At 39.4% G+C, this 26,849-nt stretch overlaps 1 protein-coding gene across 1 annotated transcript; it reads left to right on the top strand.

Annotated features, from left to right (window-relative positions):
- The first annotated feature begins 303 nt into the window (after positions 1-303).
- Positions 304-26,830, top strand: AMD1 (adenosylmethionine decarboxylase 1). The gene is made up of 9 exons (XM_036872170.1): positions 304-748; positions 17,073-17,159; positions 18,162-18,288; positions 19,878-19,980; positions 20,995-21,037; positions 21,136-21,280; positions 21,393-21,485; positions 21,566-21,721; positions 22,139-26,830. Exons 1-9 carry the CDS (start codon positions 639-641, stop codon positions 22,277-22,279), a joined length of 1,005 nt encoding a protein of 334 aa, XP_036728065.1. The 5' UTR covers positions 304-638; the 3' UTR covers positions 22,280-26,830.
- The last annotated feature ends 19 nt before the right edge of the window (positions 26,831-26,849 follow it).

Here is a 26,849-nt window from a genome sequence, read left to right as displayed (position 1 = left end):
CGCAGCGCTACACAGCCTTTCCTCACCCCGTCCCCGCTCTCCCACCCACTCCGCATTCGACCCCAAGTTTGTAGTCCCCAGCCGAACAACAGACCGCCGTCTCCCGCCCAGCTGCCAGCCCGAACCCGCACCGCAGCGAGGGAGCCAGCTCCCCGCGCTCCTCGCAGGCGGGCGGCCAGCCAGCCGCAACCGGGTGGTTGGTGATTGACAGGAGGCTGGAGCAATGAGCCGCAGGGGCGGGACGCTGCGTCACTTCCTGGCCTTTCGGGTAGACGGGGTATATAATTTCGGTGCTCACGCAGCGGCCTCGCTCCCACAGTATGGCCGGCGACATTAGCTAGCGCTCGCTCTACTCTCTCTAACGGGGAAACAGCGGACTACAAGAGACTGAGCTGTATCTGCCTCTATTTCCAACAGACTCACGTTCAACTTTCGCTCACAAAAAAAAAAAAAAAAAAGGCCGGGAAAATTTTATTAACCCTTTTTTAAAAAAAGTTAATATAAAATTATAGCAAAAAAGGAACCTGAACTTTAGTAACACAGCTGGAACAATCCGCAGCGGCGGCGGCAGCGGCGGGAGAAGAGATTTAATTTAGTTGATTTTCTGTGGTTGTTGGTTGTTCGCTAGTCTCACGGTGATGGAAGCTGCACATTTTTTCGAAGGGACCGAGAAGCTGCTGGAGGTTTGGTTCTCCAGGCAGCAACCCGACGCAAACCAAGGATCTGGGGATCTTCGCACCATCCCAAGGTGGGTGCTCGGGGCTCTCGCCCACAGTCGGGTCTGGGGGCTGTCGCCGCCTGGGAGGGACCACCCCCAGGCTGGGGGGCGGGGGCTGGGTTCCCGCAGCCTTCAGGTGAGGGCAGGTTCGCGGGCGGGGGTCGTTTGGGCGGCCGTGGAGGGCGGCCCCGCGCTGGCGGGAGCGGCCAGGTCCACGCGCGGCCCAAGCCGGCTTCTCCCGCCACCGTTGCAGGGCCGGGCGCTGCCCGGGGGGAGGGGAGAAGGCCGGCGCCGCCGCGTGCTCAGGTAACGTCCCCCGCGCGGCGTGCGGGGCAGCGGGCGGCGCCGCTCGGGGTGGTTTGGCGGCCCTCGCCTCCCAACTTACCTCCCCCTCCGCGGGAGTTGGCGGTTCGGGGCCCCGGGTGAGGTGCCCGGGGGTGGGGGCCGCGCGGGCTCCCTCCCAGCAGGTGTGGCTCGGCGGGCTTAGTCAGGCGCTAATTCGGGCGTGTCTGCCTCGGGAATGGAGGAGGGAGGGAGAGGGACAGGAGTCCGACTCGTTCTCTCCGCGTGCGGCGGGAGGAGGGGGCCCACCCGGGGCCGGGCCGAGGGGCTGACGAGCAGGCCTCCCGCCCGCGGTCGGCGCTGGCAGCATGTGGCGCCCGGGCGGCGGGGATTGGGCGGGAGCAGCTGTGTCGCAGTGGCTGGGCCCCACCGCCGCCCTATCGTGCTCTGCACCAAAGCCTTTTCGGGGCGGCCCGGGGAGCCCACCGAGGTTTGCTCCCGACTCTCTTGACCTTGGGTTGTGTAACCTGTTACCGAGTCGGCGGGGTCCGGGCGAGGTGCGGGGTAGAGTGAGGCTTGCCTATATTCACGGGCTAGAGGCCCTTCCGAGCTCGGACATAATACCTTTAATGCCTAATCCAGCAAAGGAATCTGGGGCCCCAGCCTCCCACCCCGGGCAGTCACGCGAGAGAGCTGGGCGATCGCGCAGAAAAGGAGAGGTCTTGTAGTGGCCTTGATCCAATCGCAGACTAGGGTGCAGGCGACCCCGGAGGTGGGTGGGCCGGCTCCCCCCGGCTGGGCTCGCTAAGCACCCCTCGGCTTTCTAGGCTCCTCCGCGCACAAGTGCAGCTAGAGTGGCGGTGCGGCGGCGGCGGAGCCGGCGCGGCCGGTTCATTGAGAGGCGACGACCAATGAGCTCGTTGGCCCGACCAGGAGCCTGGCCCCGGGGTGTGGGCCAATGGGCGTTTCAGGAATGTTGGCTTCGCTCGCCGCCTTCTCTGACAAAAAGCAACTGGAGGAGGGAATCCAGGCGGACACGTGCTGCCGGGACTTTAAGGCGGTCTATGTTGAAGGAATCTCCTGTAGAAGAGCATCGCGTTAGCTAAAGTGTGACCGGTTTCATTTTTCAAGCTTTGTGCGGCACTCAAAATGTCTTAATATAGCCCTTTATTCTAAGCACTTTATGTTTATAGGAAGCAGTTACTTACAAATATGGGGAAGCTTAGTATTTCCTCCATTTCACAGATGGGAAAGCTCCGTGGTGTTGGTAATACGCCTTTGGTAGAATGATTGTGATGGGATTATCTAGAAAATGTTGTCAGGAAGAACTAATGAGTAAGAACAGTCTTATAAATGAATAACAAAATTTTCTGCTCTGGCTCTTTAAATGGGTTGAAGCTTTATTTGTAAGCACACGTTCTTAATAAAGGGAAGGGAGTGTTTCCTCCCCGAGTTCTTGGGCAAAAATGCCAGAATTTAAGCTTGGGCTTTTTTGGTTAAGAGTTCCCTGAATCAAGGAGGAGAAAGGCTTATAAATGGGCAACTTGCTTTCTTTAAATGTTTGAGAACCGATTTTGTACTTTAATCAGCTGAAATTGTTTTACTGCTTCAGTGTGGATCTTAAAATGATGGCAAAATTTATACCTTCAGGGACAGGATGTTCAGTTTTGTTGAATTCGTGATTTAGTGCCATACGTTTTGTAGACACTTAAAATTTGTTAGATCACTGTTGTGAGAGTTTAGCACATTTCAGCTGTTGAAACACCTATAGGATTTAACAGAGATGTACGTTGGTAACCTTCGAGGAACATTTTTCAGTGACCTGTCAGGCAGAGATCAACTGGTTAGGTTATTTATTAGGAGGTTTAAAAAAAAGTACCTGAAAAACAATACATGCTTGATACATCACCTAAAATCAATGGCCTGGACAGAGAAAATCACTGGCTTCTGGTCTCCGAGGAGGTGGGGTGCAGGCCCCAGAGACCACAGAAGACTTATCAGTCATCCAGAAGAGTAATGCATAATGAGATGGTTCATGCATGACCTATGGCATGTCTAGATTTGAATTCAGATATCATCTAATAGCTAGCTGTTTGATATTTCCATGTCTCTAAAATGGAGAAAATCATGGTACCTACCTCATAGGGTAATTGTGAGGACTAAGTGGGTTAATACATATATAGTACATAAAAACTGACTGACAAATAGTAGCCATAAGTGTTAACATCTTTATATTTGATTCTTTGCCCTTAAGGACAGAATCTTTTTTTCTTTTCCTTTCTTTAAGCAAACCAGGCTGAAGGAGAAAGTATATCAGATACTTAACATTAAAGGCTGCTCTACCAAGTTGATGTATTTTTATTCAGGTAGAGGAGATGGTGAGTTTTGGATTGCTTAATGAAGTTAAACCTTAATTCTTCCACGGAATAATCAGTCTTTAGTAGCTTTGTTCTTTTTTCAATGATATAAAAGTTTGGAAGCCAGAAAATCCTTCCTTGTCCTTACCTCACATCTCCAACCTCAGTAATACTGCCAAAATGCAAATAGACAAAAGTCATAGTCAAAAGACATTAACTAACAGACTGGAATAAAGTTAACAACTACACTATTTATAAAACATAAAACTTAAGGTTATGGAAAGGGTTAAGATGTCCTAAGAGGGCATCACTATCGATTAAAAGATAACAAGGATATTATGGGAAAATTCCTAGAAAAATACTTTTCCACACTGATGCAAGAAGAAACAGAAAATCTTAATAGTCCTATAACCACTGCATGAATTGAATTAATCATTAATCATCCCATGAAGATAAATCTAGGCCCAGATGGTTATACTGGAGTGTTCTAACATTCAAGGGAGAAATAATTCCAACCTTCTTCATACATTCTAATAGTTAACTGAAAGGGAATACACATCACAGTTCCTTTTGGGGTTTGTATAATTTTGATATCAGACCCCTGACAAGCTGTGAAGGAATCAGAATTTTCATGCACTGCAGATGGGAATGGAAAACAGTATATATACTTTGGAAAATGGTTTGGCAGTTTCTTATTAAGTTAATACATCTGTCATATGATCCAACCAGTCTAGTCCACTCATGTATCTGCCCAAGTGAACAGGAAATGTGTCCATACAAAGACTTTTACATGAATGTATTCATAACAGCTTTATTTTTCAATAGTCCCCAAACTGGAAACAGGTCTCTATTAACAAGCAAATAGATAAACAAATTATGATTATTCATACGATAGAATACTACTCAGTAATAAAAAAAGAGATGAACTGTTATTAATACATGCAACAAATAATTGTGCTGGAGAAAAAATAATAAGCCTCACAAGAAGTACTATACTGTAAGATTTCATGTCTATAAAACCAGAAAATTCATAAGAATCTGACAGGCAGATCAGTGGTTGCCTGAGGATGGAGTTAAGGGGGAAGGGTGGATTACGGAGAGGCATGAGGGACCTTTTAGGGGTGATGCATGTGGTCAGTGTTTTGTGATAGTTTCACAGGTATACGTGTATGTCAAGAATCTTGTAGATCAAATGTAAATGAAAAGATTCAAATGAATTTGAAGTTTAGAGTACTATATGTCCCCAAATTCTTTGTACAGTAACAACGATGAATATGAATTTGGAGAATTTGAAAAGCTGCTGAAATAGTTTTATAGAAAAGATTCTGCTATCATCAGGTATAAGGATCCAAAAAAATATTTAATTGGAAGCAGTATGGGGTTTGAAGAATTTGTGACATGAAAATTATTCCACAGACATGAACCAAGAGAAAAAAAAAACCATAGGGCCATTTTGAAGGAAATATTCCAGCAGAGCTGGAGAAAGTGGTAATCTGCCAAAATTAAACAATATGATATGAAAAATCTGACTAATAGTAAAACAGCATATCTTCTGAATACAGATATTTTGGGTTTTTTGAGCTTTTTATTGAAGCATAACACAAAAGTTAAGAGAATCATGGGCTTCTCTGGTGGTCCAGTGGGTAAGAGTCTATGCTCCCAATGCAGAGGGCCTAAGTTCAGTCCCTGGTTGGGGAACTAGGTCCCGCATGCATGCCGCAACTAAGAGTTCATGCTGCAGCGAAAAGATCCCGCACGCCGAAACGAAGATGCCAAGTGCCGCAACTGAGACCCGGCACAGCCTAAATAAATAAATACTCATAAGTACATGTCTGATTTTCACAAATTGATCACATTCATGTAACCAGCGCTCAAATCTAAGGACTGTAACTAGCCAGAAATCCCCCTGTACCTCCTTCTAATTATAACCTATTTCCCTCTCTACCTAAGGGAACCACTATCCTGATTTCTAACACACCGTAGATTAGTTTTCCCCATTTTATATATAACATGGAGTCATTTAGTATGCATTATGCCTCCTTTGGTCAGCATTATGTTTGAGGTTTTTTAGTTCATTCTCAATGTTGTATTTTGTGTCCATGTGCCACAGTTTATCAAATCTATTGTTAATACGGGTATTTGAGTGATTTCCAGTTTGCTAATACAAATATATTGCTATGAACACTAGTGTAAGTGTCTTTTAGTGAGCAGTATGTATGCCTTCCTGTTAAACATACACATACCTAGGAATGGAATTGCTGAGTCATAGGGTGTGCATATAGTCAGCATAAGGGTGCTGGTTGCTCCATATCTTCATCCAACACTTGTATTGTCTTTTTAATTTTAGTTATTATTGTGGGTATATGGTGGTCTATGTATTTCCCTTCAGACTAATGGAGTTGAGCATCCTTTCATATCTTTATTCACCATTTGGCTATCTTTTGTGAAATGCTTGTTCAAGTCAGCCTGTTTTTCTTTTGGGATGACTTTTCAGTTTGCAGGAGTTCTTTATATATTATGGATGAATTATCTGTCCAGTATGTGTATTACAAATATTTTATACCCTCTGGTTTCCTTTTTCATTTTATTAATGATAGCTTTAGAAACAAAAGTTCATAATTTTAATGTAGTCCCATTTATCAGTGTTTTCACCTTTAATGGTTAGTGGTTTTGTATCCTAGTTAAGATATCTTTGCTCATCCTGAGGTAACGAAGATGTTATTTTTTCCCTCTAAACTTTGTTTTACTTTTCATATTTAGATCTGCAATCCATCTGGAATTGATTTTTTAATATGGTATGAGGGAATAGAAAGCACATGAAGCAAAGTTGGCCCCTCTTTCCAAGCTTTAACTCCAAGTCAAGCTGGAACCCACTCTCTTTCTTTTTTTGTGTGGGGGCGGTGGCAGCACTGCTCATCCGTCTTGTGGGATCTTAGTTCCCCAACCAGGGATGGAACCCGTGCCCTTGGCAGTGAGAGCGCGCAGTCCTAACCACTGGACCGCCAGAGAGTTAATTCCCTGGAACCCACTTTCTGTTAAACATTTCCCACTCTCCTGTAGGCCATTTAGTAGAATTGTAGCATTTACCTTCAGTGTAATCTGAACAAATGACATAATACTGAGAATCTTTTTTTTTTACTAATTTCTCAAGGGAGACAAAAGGGGCACATTATATAGATTTTGTTTTATTTTTTTAAGAAAGAAAATCTTTTCTGGTATGGCTTGGGTTAAATAATACTGGTTAACAAAATGTTGGAGAAAAGCAGTAGTCCAGACATCCAAATGAATAAGGAACAGATGATATGTTCTAAAACTGACTTATTTCACACAGTAATTAAAGTTGAAATATAAAAAGAGGGAGTAGTATATTAGGTTTAACCTGCAGTTTTCTCTACTAAATTTTTCAGATTTCAAATGATGTTGAATAGAAATAGACCATTTATGTCTATTTCCATAATGTCTTAGAGTTGCCGGACTAAAATCCTGGACCAAACAAAAGCCTTTTTATAAGAAATGGCAGCTATGGGGAGGAAGTATGTTAGAAAATAAGAAATTTTGGTGAGGAAAGATAGTTTAATCTGATCTTTCAGGACTCTAAAATTGGCTTTCCTTTTTGCTTTAGAATTCATCTCAGACCTGAGCTATATATTCTTAGTAATGAGGTAGGTTCACATGGGAAATTGTAGTGGATGAAGGTGAAGAGAATAAATATTTTACTAATTGTGGGAAGGTTAGAGGTGTTTTAGTTATGTAAAAATATGAAAACTACAATCTATAATGTTAATATTGGAAAAGACATTTAGGACTAGTGGCATGTTCTGCTATTCTTTCTTTCCTTCACTCAAATTTGTAAGCTAAAATAAAATCTTCAGTAAAGGACTGGGGGCAGTTGCAAAAATAGTAAATTACACCTCAGCATTAACTTTCCCAGAACTCATGCCTTACTTGTCTAAATGACTGCACCATATTGCAATATCAATAATTTACATTTAAGGAATTTACAACCCATTGCCAAAAAACCTTTTAGCGTAAATGTTTCGGAGTGAAAAGCTTCTTATTGAATTAAGCTTCTTATTACACTCCTCACAGCAGTTTCAGAAAAGTTTGAACTGCTATCTTTAAACCACCTTTCTTTGATAGGTACACACTGAAAGTAATAATCAAATGAATGTAGCAGTAATTATACTCATTTAATTTTTAGGTAAAGTTTGAGATGGAGAACTTAGTACTCTGATTATAATTAACAGTGCATTCTGGGTTGATTTCTTTGAACAAAAGATAAAAGCTTATTTCTCTGGATAATCTGAATTAAATTCTGGTCAGCCTAGACGTTGCTAAAGAATAATCTCAAGTTCTAGGATGGGTTTGACTCAGACTACTATTATTACTAGTACTACTACCTTGGGTATGGTGTTGAGGCCTGAATGTAATGTGATAAGGAGAGTCTCTGAAACAGGTAAGTCAAGCTATTAGCTAAGGTCGCAGTAGGGAAGCTTCAAATAGTTCAGTTGGGTGGCTTTTTGGGTAAATTACTTGATAGTCCTGAAACCAGTGATTTTTGCTTAAAGGAAGAAATCCATTAGAGGAATCTAATCACCTGGAGGCCTTTTAAGTAAATGCAGGTTTCCAGGCACCATCTGCAGAGTATCTGACCTACAGTATCTGAGGGTAGAATCTTAAGTGATAAGAGCGAAACTCTGCTCTAAAGGGTTTCTTCCACCTGCTTGTAGCATGCTGTTCCCTCCATCATTTACTTCTTTTAATTGATTTTTTAAAAAGTCTAACAGTGTTTAAGTGTACAACAGTTCAGCAGTATTCAGTATGTTTACATTGTTGTGCAACAGATCTGTAGAACTTTTTTTTTTTTCTAATAGGGAGCATTTTCTTTTCTTTTTTTTAAATTTTATTTATTTATTTTATTTATGGCTGTGTTGGGTCTTCGCTTCTGTGCAAGGGCTTTCTCTAGTTGTGGCAAGCGGGGGCCACTCTTCATCGCGGTGCGCGGGCCTCTCACTATCGCGGCCTCTCTTGTTGCGGAGCACAGGCTCCAGACGCGCAGGCTCAGTAGTTGTGGCTCACGGGCCTAGTTGCTCCGCGGCATGTGGGATCTTCCCAGACCAGGGCTCGAACCCGTGTCCCCTGCATTGGCAGGCAGAGTCTCAACCACTGCACCACCAGGGAAGCCCTGTAGAACTTTTCATTTTGCAAAACAAACTACCCATTAAACACTAATTTCTCCTCCCCTCTTCCCCCAGCCCTTAGCAATCACCTTTCTTTATGATTTTGACTACTTTAGATACTTCATATAAATGTATTGAGTACCTCATTTGAGTGGAAACCTACAGTATTCATCCTTTTGTGACTGGTGTATTTCACTTAGCATAAAATTCTTAGATTCATCCATGTTGAAGCATGTGATAGGATTTCCTTTAAGGCCACATAATCCATTTTATGTATTACACCACATTGTCTTTATCCATTAATCCCTTGATGGACATTTGGGTTGCCTCCTTCTCTTGACAATTGTGAGTAACAGTGAACATGGATGTGCAAGTATCTCTTCCAGATCCTGTTTTGTATTATTTGTATATATACCCAAAAATAGAATTGCTGGATCATGTGGTAAATTCTATTTTTAAATTTTTGAGGAATGTCCATACTGTTTTCCATAATGGCTGCACCATTTTACATTTTCACCAATAGTGCATAAGTGTTAAAATTTCTCCACATTCTTGCCAACACTTGTTCTTTCATTTTTCCTTTTAAATAGCAGACATCCTAATGGGTGTGAGGTGGTATCAAGAATGTGATGGCGTTTCTCTTATAATAGTGGTGTTGAGCATCTTTTTACATGCTTGTGGGCCATTTGTATATCTTTGTTTTTGGGGAATTGTCTATTTAAGTCTTTGCCTACTTTTAAATTGGGTTATTTGTTTTTGTTGTTGGAGTTCTTTATTTATACTGGATATTAACCTCTTACAAGATGTATGATTTGCAAATATTTTTCCAATTCTGCCTTTTCACTCTATTGAGTGTTTTCCTATGATACATAAAAGTTAAGTTTTATGTAGTTCCATATGCCTATTTTTGCTTTTGTTGCCTGTGCTTTTTGTGTAACATCCAAGAAAGCTTTGCCAAATCCAATGTCCTAAAGTTTTTCCCTATGTTTTCTTATAGGTGTTTTGTGTCTTAATTTAGGTGTTTAACATTTTAAATATTTATTTATTTATTTATTTGGCTGCGCTGTGTCTTACTTGCGGCACAGGGGATCTTCGTTGCGGTATGTGGGATCTTTAGTTGCAGCAGCATGCGAACTCTTAGTTGTGGCATGTGGGATCTAGTTCCCTGACCTGGGATCGAACCCCGGGGGCCCCCTGCATTGGGAGTGAGGAGTCTTAGCCACTGGACCACCAGGGAAGTCTGTTAATTTAGGTGTTTAAATCCATTTTGAGTTATATGGTGTAAGGTAAGTATCTAATTTCATTCTTTTGTGTGCAGATCCAGTTTTCTCAACACCATTTACTCAAGAGACTGTTTTCCCAATTAGTCTTGAACTTTTGTTAAAGGTCATTTGACCTGAGGTGTTTACTTCTTAAATTTTTACATTAAAGAGTGTAGCCAGGGGAATTCCCTAGCGGTCCAGTGGTTGGGACTAGGCGCTTTCACTGCGGTTGCCCAGTTCAATCCCTGGTTGGGGAACTAAGATCCCACAAGCTGTGTGGTGTGGCCAAAAAAAAAAAAAAGTACTCAGTTAGCCATTACAAGTGTTATTGAATCAGATGACATAGAAGTCTCTTGTCATTTTAATTGCTCTTTTCCCGTGTTAACACCCCAGTTTGTTCTATTTTTATTAGACCACAGACTCTTTAAGAAAACTTATAAAATACGGCATGCCATTAATGTTTTACTTTTCTGGCATAGTGACTAAGATCATTCAATCCATGTACTGTCATTTGTAAAGAGCATACTATTTGGGATATTTATCATGATCTAGGTGTGGCTAGGATCCTAAAAAAGCTTTATTTACAAAAGGAGGCTTATTTTCCCCTCAGAAATGTGATATTAATAATTTGCTGAAATTCTCAGCTGTTTGGTTTTCTCCTTCCTCTTTGTGTTCATGTATGGCATTGTATTAACTTCTTCAATTCTGTATCACTGTTGCATCTTTCCTGCCCTTTGATTTATTATTTTTTTGAGCCAACAGTTTTCCTAAGATTGTGTTTTTATAATCACTTGGTTGGTAGACTGTTCAACTGTGTTTGGCTTAGGGTATTTTAAAGCAATTCCTTTCATCCTGTGACTTTGAAAAATCCTACTTGAAGGTTTCTGTTAGGTGAGGAAGAGTTTGGTTGCAGAATTTATTAACAGTGATGAATGAGTGCAAGAGCATTCTTGTTCCATCAAGATGGAATAAGCACGCTCTATTCTCACTAAATGCAACTAAAAAACCTGGGCAGAATGCATGGAGCAGCTATCTGAGAACTCTGAAAAGTAAATGTTAGGTGAATTGGAGAAGGAAGCCAAAACTCAGAGTATCACTGAAATAGCCGTGAGTTTGTTTCTTTTTTTCTCTGGTATCTCCTGGGGTGGTCTCAAAAGCTGCCAGAAACCTGGAACTGCACACAGACTGAGCTCTAAGAGAGGTCTTTTTCTGGAATGCAAAGAAGGAAGGGAAGGGGGGCCCCTTTGGGTTAGAGAGAGTGGGGAAAACCCCTTTTTTATTTTCGTATTGCTTTGCTTTTTTTCTGTTCTTTCCTGCCACAGCTCAGGCAGTCCTGTAGCAGACTGCTGCAGAGTGGGGAAACTAAAGCCTTGACTTTCTAGCCAGAGGACCAAGAAGCAGGCCATCTTCACTACCACCCCAACCCCCCCCCCCACCTTGAGCCAGAAGTTGTTGTGGAGATTATGGAGAGAAAGAAGTGAAGAAGGTGATCCCTTAATGATTTATATGAACACTTCTTAGCTGCTCATGTGTGGATCTGACCCTAAACAGTGTATCAAAGGCTTTGAAAACTGACAGATTGGCCACTGGGTGGCACATATGCAGGACAGCTCAGAATTCCATAGCAATGGCTTTCATAACTCTGAAATAGTAACATAACCCATAGAAGTTGGATAAGAACAAGACTGAACTTAACCATTTCAACTGTCTGCTAGCACAATTTTTTTTTTTTTTTTTTTTTTTTGGGCTGCGTTGGGTCCTCATTGTGGTGCATGGGCTTCTCATTGGTGGCTTCTCTTGTTGCAGAGCACGGACTCTAGGCACACGGGCTTCAGTGGTTGTGGCTTGCGGGCTCTAGAGCGCAGGCTCAGTAGTTGTGGTTCACGGGCTCCATGGCATGGGGGATCTTCCCAGACCAGGGATCAAACCCACGTCCCCTGCATTAGCAGGTGGATTCTTAACCACTGCGCCACCAGGGAAGTCCCCTAACACAGTTCTTTAAAATCAGCATGCTCCATAGGATTTAAAGGAGATGTAAAATCATATAATGTGATGTCCAGGATGCGATCATAAATTACTCGACATACAAATAAATGACCAGGAAATTCTTTCAAAGGAAGACAGTCAATAGACTCCAGCCTCTAGGTGATGCAGATCAAAATTTAAAAGCATCTATCGTAACCATTCTATAAGAAGTAAGGAGAACACTTAGAAGTCTTAGCAGAGAAATACAAGATGGAACTAAAAAATAACTACTGGAATAAAAAGTTTACTGAATGGGCTTTATTTAGTAGAATAGAGATGACAGAAGAGTGAGTGAACTTGAAAACAGATCAGTAGGAATTGCCCAGTGTGAACAACAGAGAAAAGATAGAGACTGAAAATGAACAGATCCTGGTGGGACAAACCAAAAGTTTTAACATTTTGTGTCAGATTCACAGAAAGAGGAGTGTGATGCAGAAAAAATAATTGAGAAAATAGTCCATGTCTAGGTTCATTATAATGAATGGGTTCTATAACAGCTAAGATATTGGACAGTGAAATGACTAAGCTTCATTTATGCAGGTTAAGATAGCATTTCAAGTGGAATATATATCTGTAGCTCATTAACAGAATAATTCTGTTAAATGAATCTTTTATTTTTTCTTTTTAAGAACTCACCATCTAAATACCTGAATTATTATGGTGACAAATTTAAAAAACTGAATAGGATCATGTAGCAGTTTAGATTTTTTTAAATTTAAGGCTTTTTGATTTTTTAGCAAGTTTATAAGATCTAATCAAAATTATTGCCAGATGCAACAAATATTTTAGGGCCTGCTGTGAACTGGGCTAGGCACTGAGGATGGAAACAGTAAAACATTCAATCCCTAACTACATGGAATGATTCTGGTGGGATTAACATGAATACCAAAATAGCCACACAACTAAAGCAGCACTTAGGTAAGCCTTCTGAGTTTTAAAACATTTTAATGGCAGATTTGATCTGGTGGGGGTAGTGGGGTGACTTGAGCTGGAAGAAGGGAGGTGGGGACAGAGGTTCTAGGTAGAGTGAAATCCATTCAGCAGTATCCAGAACAGTCAAAGTTTGCAACTGTTGTCTCAGCATAATTATAAGGTTCTTGTTCACTCTCAGGTGGCTTGATTTGGGTGAATTAGTTATCTATATATCTGTCAATGTACACTTTATTTGCTTTAATTATTCTTATTGTGTCTTGTGTGTGTGTGTGTGTGTGTGTGTGTGTGTGTGTGTGTGTGTGTGTGGCTGCATTGGGTCTTTGTTGCTGCCCGCGGGCTTTCTCTAATTGCAACGAGCCGCGGGGCTACTCTTCATTGCAGTGCGCGGGCTTCTCATTGCAGTGGCTTCTCTTGTTGCAGAGCACAGGATCTAGGCACGAGGGCTTCAGTAGTTGTAGCGCACAGGCTTAGTTGCTCTGTGGCATGTGGGATCTTCCCGGACCAGGGCTGAAACCCGTGTCCCCTGGCGTTGGTAGGCAGATTCGTAACCACTGCGCCACCAGGGAAGTCCCTCATTGTGTCTTTATCATATAATGTGTCAGATGAGAAGGGGGGATCCCAGGAGATCTGAAGATTAGATAATAGTTTACTCTTTGGAGAGAGTAAAACAGGATCTTTCTGAAGTAAGGGAAGCAGGTACAGTTGAGGGGTAGAGTCACTACACTGAAAACAGAATAAAAAGTTTATACTGAGTGTGAGATCCCTAGCCCTTTATCAGCTCTTTTATCTACCAGAAATCTTAATATGCTCCAGGCAAGAGAACCGAATATTTGGGTAATCTGACCTACCCAGGAAAGAACAACAACAAAAAAACAACGGAGTTCCCCAGTGAAACAGCCTAGATAGAGAGAGGTCCACTAAACAAGCATAGAACTTCTGACTAGCTAAGTCTTAGCACCCTATTCTTGGCCAAGAACCACTTAAACATTGAAAGAGGATACATTTGGGGGAACATCTGAGGATAAATTTGGATAAGTGTGTAGAAAACAGAAGCAAATGAAAAAGCAAGACAGCTTCTAAGTCCAGGAAAAAAAGCTACACAAGAGAGGAAAAGTTCTTGTTATACTGTATCTAGCTCAGCCACAGAACACATTTAAAAGTCTTAACATCCTGTAGTTAACACTGCTGTATGATATGTGAAGAAAATGTTAAGAGAATAAACCCTGAGTTCTCATCACACCGAAAAAAATTTTTTTCTTTTAATGCTTTTTTTTTTTAATTGTATTTATGTGAGGTGATGAAAGCTAACTAAACTTATCGCGGTAGTCATTTTGCAGTATACATAGGTGAAATCACTATGATGATGGGCACCTGAAACGTACACAGTGCTGTATGTCAACTGTATCTGAATAAAACTGGGGGAGGGTAGTTAACTTTAATCATCCCTTCTCAGTTCTATTCACTATTTATGTTATGTCCTGTGGATAGAAGAGAATATTTGCAGGAGTGCTTAATTCTAGTGGGAAGTCAGTAGGTAATGACATTAGCCAGTAGCATTATTGGAAGATCTGAATTAGATCTCTTAAAGAGATCCCTGTGCTCCAGAATTTTACTTAATGCTTCTAATGTTTATAGTGGGTATTTTTATTATTTACCTTCATATTCAGTATTTGAATTCTTACTATCTAGTAGGTAAATTTTGTATGCATTATGTAATTTATTCTTATCAGTCATGTGAGGTAGGTTTTATTAAACCAAGCCCAGGGGTAATTGTAAGAAATGTCACAAAGCAGAAAAGCAATAGCTTCAATAAGAGCCTCATGTTTTCCTTTAGTTCTGGTTATTCCTTTTTGCATGAAGGCATATTCTTTGTGGAATTGAAATACTGTGGGTTCTGGAATGTTGTTTGCACATTAGTGACCTTTGAATCTTAGAAATATGAAACTGATAGCTACTACTTCAGTACCTAAGACAATCTATAAATTTGTGTTAACTCAGAACTGGGTCTTAATTGCAACTGTTTTTCCTTCCCTAAACAACAAATTGAACCATTTTTTAAATTTGAAACAAACTGCAAAAACATGGCCAAGTCTAATATGTATTTTCTTCTTTATATAAACAATCATTAGCACCTTTTAAAAAGAGTAATTGTTAGCTCTTTTTAAAAGTTGCTTTGTAAAAAAAAAAAAATTGCTTGATAAAGTTATGGGCAAATAGGCTTTATAATTAATCATTAGCAAGGCTAAATCATTTAAGTTTTCAGATGGGTCTGAGTAATGTTCAATTTAATCTACCAGTGGGAGGAATTACTACTGCCTTGTGACTGGTCGTCCAATAGCCCATTGGGCCAATAATATTTTCTTTTAGAAAAATGATGAAACAGGCACAAAATTCTAGCAGGATTGATTGGTATTATGTTTGCCTTTAATACAAAAGAATAAGCATACCTATTTCTGTGCTGGCTGTGCTGTTCAGGATTTCTCTCACAAGGTCTTAACTGGAAAAGAAAACTTTAATATGCCATTTTCTTGGGTATACAAGAATGAGTTGCCAAATATTAAGAGGCTTAAAACATATTGCTAGCCTTTAATCTGGTCATTTTAAACTGTCCTGTGGGAATATTTTATCTTAACTTTCTGTTTATAGTGGGCACACTGAAGAGGAAGCACTCACTACCTTAGGTCTCAATCGGGTAGATTAAGACTAGCCCATGACTTCCTTTTTTGCTGTCTACTGCCTTACTGCATTTCAACTTTGTTGAAATGGGCATTTTGTCATCCCATTAGATAGAGTGTAACAGTATTCCCAAGATCTTATGGGTATGCTTGTACTATTGAATTGTCAGCCAAAGGCATTTTTTGGTTTTTTTGACAATGCTTCTAGACCTTTAAACAGCACTGGGCATTGTGATTAGCTGCCAATTTGATAGCAGAAAATAGTATCAAAACTGTGTGAGAGTACCAGCTTACTTCTGCTGTCAAACTTTTTTTTTTTTTTTTTTTTTTTTATGGCTGTGTTGGGTCTTCGTTTCTGTGCGAGGGCTTTCTCCAGTTCCGGTGAGCGGGGGCCACTCTTCATCGCGGTGCACGGACCTCTCACTGTCGCGGCCTCTCCCATTGCGGAGCACAGGCTCCAGACGCGCAGGCTCAGTAATTGTGGCTCACGGGTCTAGTTGCTCCGCGGCATGTGGGATCTTCCCAGACCAGGGCTCGAACCCGTGTCCCCTGCATTGGCAGGCAGATTCTTAACCACTGCGCCACCAGGGAAGCCCCTGCTGTCAAACTTTTAAATCTCTTTGCCAATCTAATTGGTGAAGGAAATGATGCTTTTTAAATTGTAATTCATATAGTAAGGTTAAAAATCAGAATTTGAGGGACTTCCCTGGCAGTCCAGTGGTTAAGAATCTGCACTTCCAATGCAGGGGGCGCAGGTTTGATCCCTGGTTGGAGAACTAAGATCCCACATGCTGTGCGGTGCGCCCCCCCCCCCCAAAAAAAAATCAGAATTTGATAGGGGAAAAAAGTATCTCATTTTAACTTGTATTTCTTTAATCACTTAGTGAAAGGTAATGTTTTCCCTTGGTTTATTGGCCTTTGGTATTTTCTCTCTACATGGCCTATTTACATTATTTTGTCTATTTGTCTTTTTCTTTTTTTTTTTTAATTTATTAATTTATTAATTTATTAATTTTTTGGCTGCGCTGGGTCTTCGTTGCTGTGTGCGGGCTTTCTCTAGTTGCGGCAAGTGGGCGCTACTCTTCATTGCGGTGTGTGGGCTTCTCATTGTGGTGGCTTCTCTTGTTGCGGAGCATGGGCTCTAGGTGCGCGGGCTTCAGTAGTTGCAGCACGCGGGCTCAGTAGTTGTGGCTCACGGGCTCTAGAGCACAGGCTCAGTAGTTGTGGCACACGGGCTTAGTTGCTCCGCGGCATATGGGATCTTCCCGGACCAGGGCTTGAACCCGTGTGCCCTGCATTGGCAGGTGGATTCTTAACCACTGCACCACCAGGGAAGTCCCTTGTCTTTTTCTTAATAAATTGCAAATACGTAGTATAATTTCCTGGGTTTTGGTTTGCTTTTTTTTTTTTTTTTTTTTTTTTTACATACTATAGCAAAATGTATCCATCTTATTTGGTGAATATGTCAATATAGATTATTTTGAAACAAAACTAAATGTTGGTATTCATAAGAGAAGCTGGAACAAGAATGTGACAACAAATATAAAATGTGATCTTATCATCGGAAACCTTTGAGACCTTTGTAATTTTTATGAGAGTACTGTTATGAATTAATCGTCCTCTTTTTGGTTAAATAATAGATCCGAGTGGGACATACTTTTGAAGGATGTGCAATGTTCAATCATAAGTGTGACAAAAACTGACAAGCAGGAAGCTTATGTACTCAGGTAAGTCCTGTAAAACAAGTGTTGGCTAACCAATTTCAGTCTGAATCACACTTTATATGGAATAGCAAATCATTTTTCTGGATCTTAGTTCTGTAATTATTTTCCTCTTATTTTTTCAAATATGGTGTAAAATAAAATGTTTACTTCTGATGTCCCTAGGCAGTAGGTTTTTGAAGTCTTACCTAATAGCTCTTCAAGATGGTTGCCATCTTTACTACCTCCTTGAGGTTAGCAGGAAATGAAGGAGGGGAGGGTAGAATGGCAGTGTTCCTTTGCCCACAGTCCCTGATACAGGTCTTCCTTTTTAGTATATGCCTCTCTCTCAGAACTTCAGGCAAAGTGAAAATTAGCTTCATCATACAAATAGGATTGCTGTATGTAAAAGAAGAAAGCCATGCAACCTTTTTATAGGTACAAAGATACTATATTGAATTCTTATGATAATATTATAATGGGCCTTGGGGCTATTGTATTGAACATGGTGCCTGCTTTTTACGAAGCTTGTGCTTGGCATATACAGATGTTTATCAAATGATTATTATGTGCCAGGCCCTAGGGATATAATGGTGAGTAAAAACAAACATTCCTTTCCTCATAGAGCTTATTATCTAATGAAAAGTAATGAGATGGTTACAGAAATACATGAGAGTGGGCAGTTCAAGATGAGGTGAAGTATGAATTTAGTGTCCTAGGTTAGGTTAGGTTAGGTTAGGTTAGGTTAGGTGAGGAGGAAAGTTGACTACTAAAAGAGAGTTTGTGTGATGAGCTAATATGCTTTATACCTAATTTAAGTTCTGTTTCTGTGGGGTCCTAGAACCTTACACTGATTTTTATATAATAGAAGAGGAAGAATACTACAGTACATTATTTGCCTCCTTGAGATCTTAACATTTAAAATTATTAGCCAAAAATTTACATTGTAAATGACAGTGCAATAATAGATTAAGCATCTCAGTAGTACATAAACATTGTTATAATATTGTGACTTTTTTTAAACTGCAGTGAGAGTAGCATGTTTGTCTCCAAGAGACGTTTCATTTTGAAGACATGTGGTACCACCCTCTTGCTGAAAGCACTGGTTCCCCTGTTGAAACTTGCTAGGGATTACAGTGGGTTTGACTCAATTCAAGTAAGTAATCAAAAAACATTTATCCTTTTGAGGGGTGGGGCATAAACGTTAGGGTTCGGTGATGTGCCTGGTAAATAAATTTGTATACTTGTTCAGTTTTAATGGGTAAGGACGTTTACAACATGGGGAGAAAGAGTGCCTGTTGCTCATTAATAGCAAAAAATATGGAGGAACCAGAGAATGAGTTGGGATAAAACTCAAATGGGAGAAAAGAAAACCAGACACTTTCAGTAGTTAATTCCTTAATATTATTACTATGAATGGTAGAGAAACTAAGAAAAAGAAAAGCAAGAAAAATCATCCAGTCTTCATAATAAAGAATTGATTATGTAAAAGAGCAATAGTCAGTTAATTCTTGAATGCTATCAGAATTTATACTTAGGGTATAATTGTTCTGATAAGCAAATGTTGAATTTTAATAATTTACTTAACTATGGCAAAGAATAGCTGTTATTAGGACCTAAAACAGTTTTTGTTAATTATTGACCCTTTTAAGAAGATCTAAATTTAGCAATATGTTCTTAATTTTTGGATCACTGACTCTTTTGAAACTAAACATACACATGTTCTGCCACAAAATTTTTGCTTACATGCCTGTTATAAAGCTCAGATTAGGGACTCCCTGGTGGCACAGTGGTTAAGAATCCGCCTGCCAATGCAGGGGACACAGGTTCGAGCCCTGGTCCAGGAGGATCCCACATGCCATGGAGCAACTAAGCCCGTGCGCCACAACTACTGGGCCTGCACTCTAGAGCCCATGAGCCACAACTACTGGGCCTGCACTCTAGAGCCCATGAGCCACAACTAGTGAGCCCACGTGCTGCAACTACTGAAGCCCGAGTGCCTAGAGCCTGTGCTCCGCAATAAGAAAAGCCACCGCAATGAGAAGCCTACACACCGCAATGAAGAGTAGCTCCCGCTCGCCGCAACTAGAGAAAGCCCACGCACAGCAACGAAGACCCAACACAGCCAAAAAACTAAATAAAACAAAGTAAATTAATTTAAAAAAAAAAGAAAGAAAGAAAGAAAACTCCTGCTCTAGGGAATTCCCTGGCCGGCAAGTGGTTAGGACTCCGTGCTCACACTGCCAAGGTTCCAGGTTCAATTCCCTGGTCGGGGAACTAAGATCCCACATGCCACGTGATATGGCGCAGCCAAAAACAAAGAAAGAAAAGGAAACTTCTGCACTAGAAATAAATATTGTACCTTGTCTCTACAGTTGTTATGACCCATCATTAGTAGTTGGGCATTTTTTAGTTTCTAGAAATTCAGTGACACAATCTACATGGTTAATGTTCTGTTAAGACTATTCACAGTTGAAAAACAAGGTTGCTCTGTATAACACTAACCCATGAGTATTGGGCTGAAGCCTTGCTGTTTGACACAGTGGCCTTTGCTTTTGTTTGTCAGCCAGCAAAGTACTACACATCTATTAAGCATATTAAAGGAAAAACACTATGTTAGGTGTCATTGGGGAAAATATTTGTGGAGATAGTTTTGATTTTGATATGTACATGTAGGAAATAGTTGATTGGTTTAGGAAAGGTGATAGAATTCAGTGTATGAAATTATCTGTCTGTCTTTTATAGAGCTTCTTTTATTCTCGTAAGAATTTCATGAAGCCTTCTCACCAAGGGTACCCACACCGGAATTTCCAGGAAGAAATAGAGTTTCTTAATGCAATTTTCCCAAGTAAGTTTAAATAGAATTGAATCCTGCTTTCTTAAAGTTAGAAGATATATTCTTTCAAATATGTGTGTGTGTGTGTGTGTGTACGCCTGTGTATCAAATGCAGCACATTATATAGTTAAGATAAATGTATCAATGTAGCTGATTACAATTTTTGGAGTATGTTGTGTAAGTGTTGTTGAAATGATGGGGGAAAAATCAAGGAATTGATCACCTGCCAGAGGGAGAGCTCATCTTCATCTAGCCAGTTGCTCTCATTTATATCTAACTTAGTGGTTATGAAGGCTGTAATCCCTTCAGAAAAATGCCCAGTCACCTCATAAACCCATGCTAAGGCACTGGTCCATGTTAAGAAACTCTGTCGAGCATTCTATATAGGAATTGAGCTAGCTTAAAAATGGTCAACTTAGTGAGAGCATAGTGTCACTTCAACTAAATTGGCAAGATTTTTTCCATCCATTTGCTAAGCTTTTATTTATAGACCTTCCTTTTTGAGCTTCAAGGACAGGGAAGTAAAGTTTATCTAATCTAACATATCCTAAAGGAGGCTGAAAACCTGGATGATTTTAGTAACATGGCACAAAGTTGTTCACAGGGATGATTTAAAAAGAAAATCAGATTTCTATCCTACTGTTCTTATCTCATCTACTAATATGAAATTGTAGTAGGTTATATAAATAAGAGTGCTGAGTATAATTTAGTTTAACTATCTACCAACTATTAATTTACTGTGTTTAATGAGGCTTTGAAACACTATGGACAGGAGGACGTATTACATATAATAACTTGTTTTTACTTGAGAGAGTAGATAAATGGATGACCAAATTCCATTTCCTAATGGAGTTTTAGGGGAGAGTTAACCATAGTTTTCTCAGCACCATTTAGACTGACTCACTAGCTGAAGTGCATCTCTAAATGACAGCCAGTAAAGTTTTTTCTTAAAAGGTGAGGGGGATCCTGCCTACTTGCTATCGAATGGATCTGTTAAATTTATTTTACGTTCTCCTCCCTCAACAGATGGAGCAGCATATTGTATGGGACGCATGAATTCTGATTGTTGGTATGTTGGACCCAATTTGATGGAAGTTTTCTTCTACATAAGATTTACTTTAAACTTCCAGTTGTCATTTTTAGAAACTATTTTGTACTTTTATATAGGTACTTGTATACTTTGGATTTCCCAGAGAGTCGGGTAATCAGTCAGCCAGATCAAACCCTGGAAATTCTGATGAGTGAGCTTGACCCAGCAGTTATGGACCAGTTCTACATGAAAGATGGTGTTACTGCAAAGGATGTCACTCGTGTAAGCATTTTCAATAATAATTCTGTATTCTGCTTGGTGACTAAATATTTTAACTCCTTCTCCATTTATTTTTCAGATTTGTTTTTAATTCAGTCTTTGGGCTTTTTTCCAGGAGAGTGGAATTCGTGACCTGATACCAGGTTCTGTCATTGATGCCACACTGTTCAACCCTTGTGGGTATTCAATGAATGGAATGAAATCGGATGTAAGTAAGAATATCTTGCTTAATAATTGAAATATTTAAGTGTGCCCTTTCCATTATTAACACAAAACTATTTCTCGAAGGGAACTTATTGGACTATTCACATCACTCCAGAACCAGAATTTTCTTATGTTAGCTTTGAAACAAACTTAAGTCAGACCTCCTATGATGACCTGATCAGGAAAGTTGTGGAAGTCTTCAAGCCAGGAAAATTTGTGACCACCCTGTTTGTAAATCAGGTAATGTATTTTATTATCGACAGTAAAATCTTACAGAAAATAAAGATAGTGAGGCATGTCATAAAATGTATTCTGAGATGGCACATAATCAGTCAGATATTCAGAGGTACTACTAATTGAGGTGTTTGGTAGATGAGAAGCTTTATGTGTTTCATTAGACTTCTCTTGGTCCTTGTTTTTATATCTAACCCAGTTCATGGGCTCCTCTTGTCCTATTTTCCCTGTTGATAGACCTTGGGGGGGTGCCGGGGGACATAAGGTGTCCCACTTCATCCTGCCCCTAAGAAGTCAGCTAAAATATTCAGTGCCACAGTTTGACTAAAATAGTAGTCTTAAATATTTATTGCATGACTGCTTTGTTTGAAAATACTTCTGCAGATTGGAAGCACTCATGGTTAATTTAATTTTTTTCCCCAGAGTTCTAAATGTCGCACAGTGCTTTCTTCGCCCCAGAAGATTGAAGGTTTTAAACGTCTTGATTGCCAGAGCGCTATGTTCAATGATTACAATTTTGTTTTTACCAGTTTTGCTAAGAAGCAGCAACAACAGCAGAGTTGATTAAGAAAAATGAAGAAAAAACGCAAAAAGAGAACACACATAGAAGAAGGTGGTGGCTGCTTTTTAGATATTGATACCAAGGGCCATGCTTTCCATAACCACCACCTTGTAGTTACAGAAAGCCCTAGATGTAATGATAGTGTAATCATTTTGAATTGTATGCATTATTATATCAAGGAGTTAGATATCTTGCATGAATGCTCTCTTCTGTGTTTAGGTATCCTATGCCACTCTTGCTGTGAAATTGAAGTGCATGTAGAAAAAACCTTTTACTATATGAAACTTTACAACACTTGTGAAAACAACTCAATTTGGTTTATGCACAGTGTAATATTTCTCCAGGTATCATCCAAAATTCCCCACAGACAAGGCTTTCGTCCTCATTAGGTGTTGGCCTCAGCCTAGCCATCTGGGACTGTTCTATTAAATTGCTACCAGGATTTTGCATCCAGTTACCTCCACTTTCTAGAACATATTCTCTACTAATGTTATTGAAACCAATTTCTACTTCATACAGATGTTTTTGCAGCACCAATCAAAGTTCTTCTTCCACGAGTCGAGTCCTCTACGAAAATGACTGCAGTTATCCATTTTGTGTATTACTATCTCACTGCTTCCTATACTTGTGTGACTTTAATTGATTCATTCCTCACCATGGTGTCTCCCTCCCAACCACACCCCCTCCATAAAGCAATACACTGTTACACTGTGGGTTTACACTAACCTTATACCCCAGAGGGGGAACGGGGGGGGTGGACCCTGGGCTTAATTTTCTTTTAAGGTCAAGGGAGTTTGGCATTTTTCGTTACCATGAGCTCTTTTGAAATAAGCTGGTGTTGATTAGCAAAGAAGGTGTAGATTGATACTAGGGAATACTGGCAGAACTGTATGGAACCTGTATGCCATTCTGTGCCCCCCATTAAATGAGATTAGCTTCTCATGGGTACCATGCTTTTATTAACTTGCTAAGTAGTAGTATAAAAGAATTATCACTAAATTTGTTAGCAAGGAGATTTAAGATAAAGGTTGTGTTGGATTCAACAAGTCAAGTCAGCTCAGATGATTCACCTCAACTTTTACTTTCATAGCCATTTCCACTAATTTCTATTAATGATATGCCATAAACTTTCATTCAAAGCAGAATCGATGTCTTTGCCATCTTTGTGACTTAAAAAGTTTTGTGACTTTGTGATGCATGTGATAGTGTTCTGACGGTTCCTCTTACTGGTATTTCTTTCACCATGGAGTAACATCAAGTGATGAATGAGAACTGTTCAGGTTATTCAGACATACTACACAGTGAAGCAGAGTGCTATCCATAAAATATAACATACAAAATTCCAAAATGGTCAATGGGAAATGACTAGAAATACAGGCTTAAAAGAGTTTGGATCTTTTAGCTGTATTTGCTAATACGGACATTTATTTAAGCAGCTGAGAAAAGAGCAAAGTTGACTCAATTTTGTATTTCTTCTTGTCCTCAAACAATTTTTGATTCTTTCTGGATTGATGCAGTGATGTTTTTGTTCCTTCCGTATTTATAAATGAAACACTTTTTTTTTAGTGTTTCTAAACATAAATTCTACTTGGTTTGAAATCAAGTTGTTGGAACACTTTTGACTTTTAAACATGTTGATTCAGAGCTTCATTGAAGAAGCTTTCAATCAATGGATCAGTCCGATTCTGTAATTAGCGCCCAGTACCTAATGTTTTGGTGCTATTATGAGGACCAATGCTCAAAGTGGATTTTGTTCTTGAACAGTGTCCCAGTAGATTTGATGAACATTTATTGGCTTGAGGTCTGATCCCCGCCCCAACCCCCCCCCAATAGATTTAAGATTTCTTTTTAATGTTGAGAAACTGCACAAATTTGTATGGAACAAAGCCTAGAAAAATGAAGACTATAGATTGAATAGTAATCTAAATTAATCCTAGTGTGTATGATAGAGGAGGGAGAATCTTGGTGCCATAATTTCTCTCTTCATGGTGTTGGACTTAAATCAGTTGAAATGTATTTCTGTACCACAATTTAAGCTTCAATAAAGGTTTGCTTAATTCATTGTCTAGTGACATTCAGAAAGTTTTCTGTTGATGTATTTTTTTAAATAGTATACATGACCAAATACTAGACATCTAAAGTTTTTATAATTAATTGAGTAAATCAATATTTAATGATCATTTTTTAAGATTTATGGGAGTTGTCATAAAGATAAGATCTCTAAGCTCCTGGGAGAACAGATTTAAACATTTTTTTGTTAGTGGCTTCATACCTGAAGCTCAAAGGAAATCATCCGGGCTATATACCAGGATATCAAAGAGTAGAAAGGGTGTAAGTAGTAAGAATAAGAATGCTAGAGTTTGGAGCTAGAAAAGTGAAAAGTTTGAAGGTGGAATAGTCTAACATTTATTATGAAACAGGCTCTTGATGGTGGGGTGGGGGCAGAGTTTAACTCATGGTTATTTCTATTAACTAGAACAGAGTTATAAGCTTTTGATCATTGTGCCATGCAGGTACATATCTCATCATCTGAATTAAAAAGGGTTGATCGTAGAAAAGCAGGTTGTTACACATGTGTGCAATACCTACAGCACCAGATTCTTTTACATGAACAGGTAACTGAGTTTGGCAGACACTTGGTGTTAATCAGATTCAGGGATATAATCTGAAAAATATGGTAAATGTGATATCACACTATGAAAGATAAAAGGCTTTTATTGTCCTAGCCAGATAACTCACCATTTCCTGGCTACCCACCTTCAAACTTGACATTCTCATCTACCCTTTTTGTCATAATGGAAGAAGTATTGGTCCTTTGGATTCTATCCACCCATTCCTACCTTCAGAGACTTTCTGAGTTCACTGCAAGCATGTCCACTGTTACCACCATCAGTTTGTTTTACTTTTCTAGTTTCTTCCCACTTATGTTTGCTCCTTAGGGTCTACTTTATTAGTCCTTTACAAGATGACAAGTGTCAATTCTTACCCCAAACTGAACCCTCTTCAGACTACTACTTGCAATCTAGCATTTTCCTGAGTTGTTCAAACCAGAAACCTAGGATGAAATTGAGGCAGGGTCATAGAGATCTGTTATGTGACTAAGATTGGAAGAAAACCATTGGCAGTGTCAAGAGATGTCCAATATGCTGTTGGATATGTGAGCTAGGAGCCCATAAAAATAGGTCGAGATTTGTAATTAAACATCTTAATTGGATGTATATTAAAAAAAATTGTACCTTGAACCTTCACACCCTAGCTTCGATAGTCCTCAGTTCTGCTTTGGTGCATTCATCTGTCCGCTATACATACCTCTTATTAGGTAAGATTTATAAAAATTGAAATATACAAACCTTAACTACAATTTTGAAAATGGATACTTTTAGCCCACAGCCATATCAGGACAAAGGAAGGTTCCCTTATACCCCTACCTAAGCAACAAAGCACTACCCCTACTTTAGTTGGTAGTTTAACTACTATCCATATTTTTTCACCATAGACTAGGGTTTCCCTCCCCCCCAGCTCTGAAACTAAATTGAATCACTTAATGCTTTCATTAGTATAAAGTTTTGAGAGGTTGAACCATGTATTTCTTTTTATTGCTGAGTAGTATTCCATTGTATGAATGTACCACAATTTGTTTAGCTATTCTCCTGTTAATGAACATTTTGTTTCCAATTTTGGGAAAATATGAATAAAGCTGCTATGAACATTTGCATATAAGCATTGTGGCTTCTGAGTATGTAATAGTATCTTGTATTAATCTACATTTCTCTAATGAACATGCTCTGTATCAATTAGCCATTACTATATTCTTTGAATGAAAATAAGTTTTGTACATTTTAAAATTAGGTTGGCTTTTTATTAATGAGATACAGGACTTTTATATATTTTGGATACAATTTTTTGGTCTAGTATTTTGCAGATATCTTCTAGTCTGTCTTGCTTCTTCATTTTTCTAATAGTGTTTTGATGAGTAGAAGTTCTTAATTTCAACAGTCTTAATTTATCAACTTTTTTAATGGATCTTTTCTGTGGATAAATCTGCCTTCCTCCACATTGTGATGGTGTTGTTTTCTTGTAAAAGCTTTATAATTTTTGGCTTTTACATCTACGATCCATCTCAAATTTTTCTAAGTGATACAAGGTAGGGATCGAGGTTCATTTTTATCCATATGATCAGTTAATCCAGCACCATTTGTGCTTTTTCCATTTAATTACTTTGGTGCCTTTTAATAAATTAGGTTGACCATGTAAGTGTAGGTCTACTTATTGCTTTGACTATTTCGTGTACTTTGTATTTCTGTGTAAATATTAAAGTAAGCCTGTTGATTTCTATTTTTTAAAAGCCTGATGGGCATTATGATTAATTAGCATTGAGTTGAATCCATCTGTCATCTTTAATTTTTCTCAGCAATATTTTGTGTAATGTCTTGTGTGATTTTGATTATGTCATAACTATTTTAGGTTTCTTGATGCTAAAAACCTATCAATCAATGGGATTGTTTTTTTTCCAATTGCTAACTTACACAATTAAAAAAAATTTTTTTCTTGTATCATGGAGACCTTGCTTAA

Source organism: Balaenoptera musculus, chromosome 12 (assembly GCF_009873245.2).
Source record: "Balaenoptera musculus isolate JJ_BM4_2016_0621 chromosome 12, mBalMus1.pri.v3, whole genome shotgun sequence".
Classification (NCBI taxonomy): Eukaryota; Metazoa; Chordata; class Mammalia; order Artiodactyla; family Balaenopteridae; genus Balaenoptera; species Balaenoptera musculus.
The sequence above is the reverse complement of the archived record's forward strand: the minus strand, read 5'-3'. Positions and strand labels throughout refer to the sequence as shown.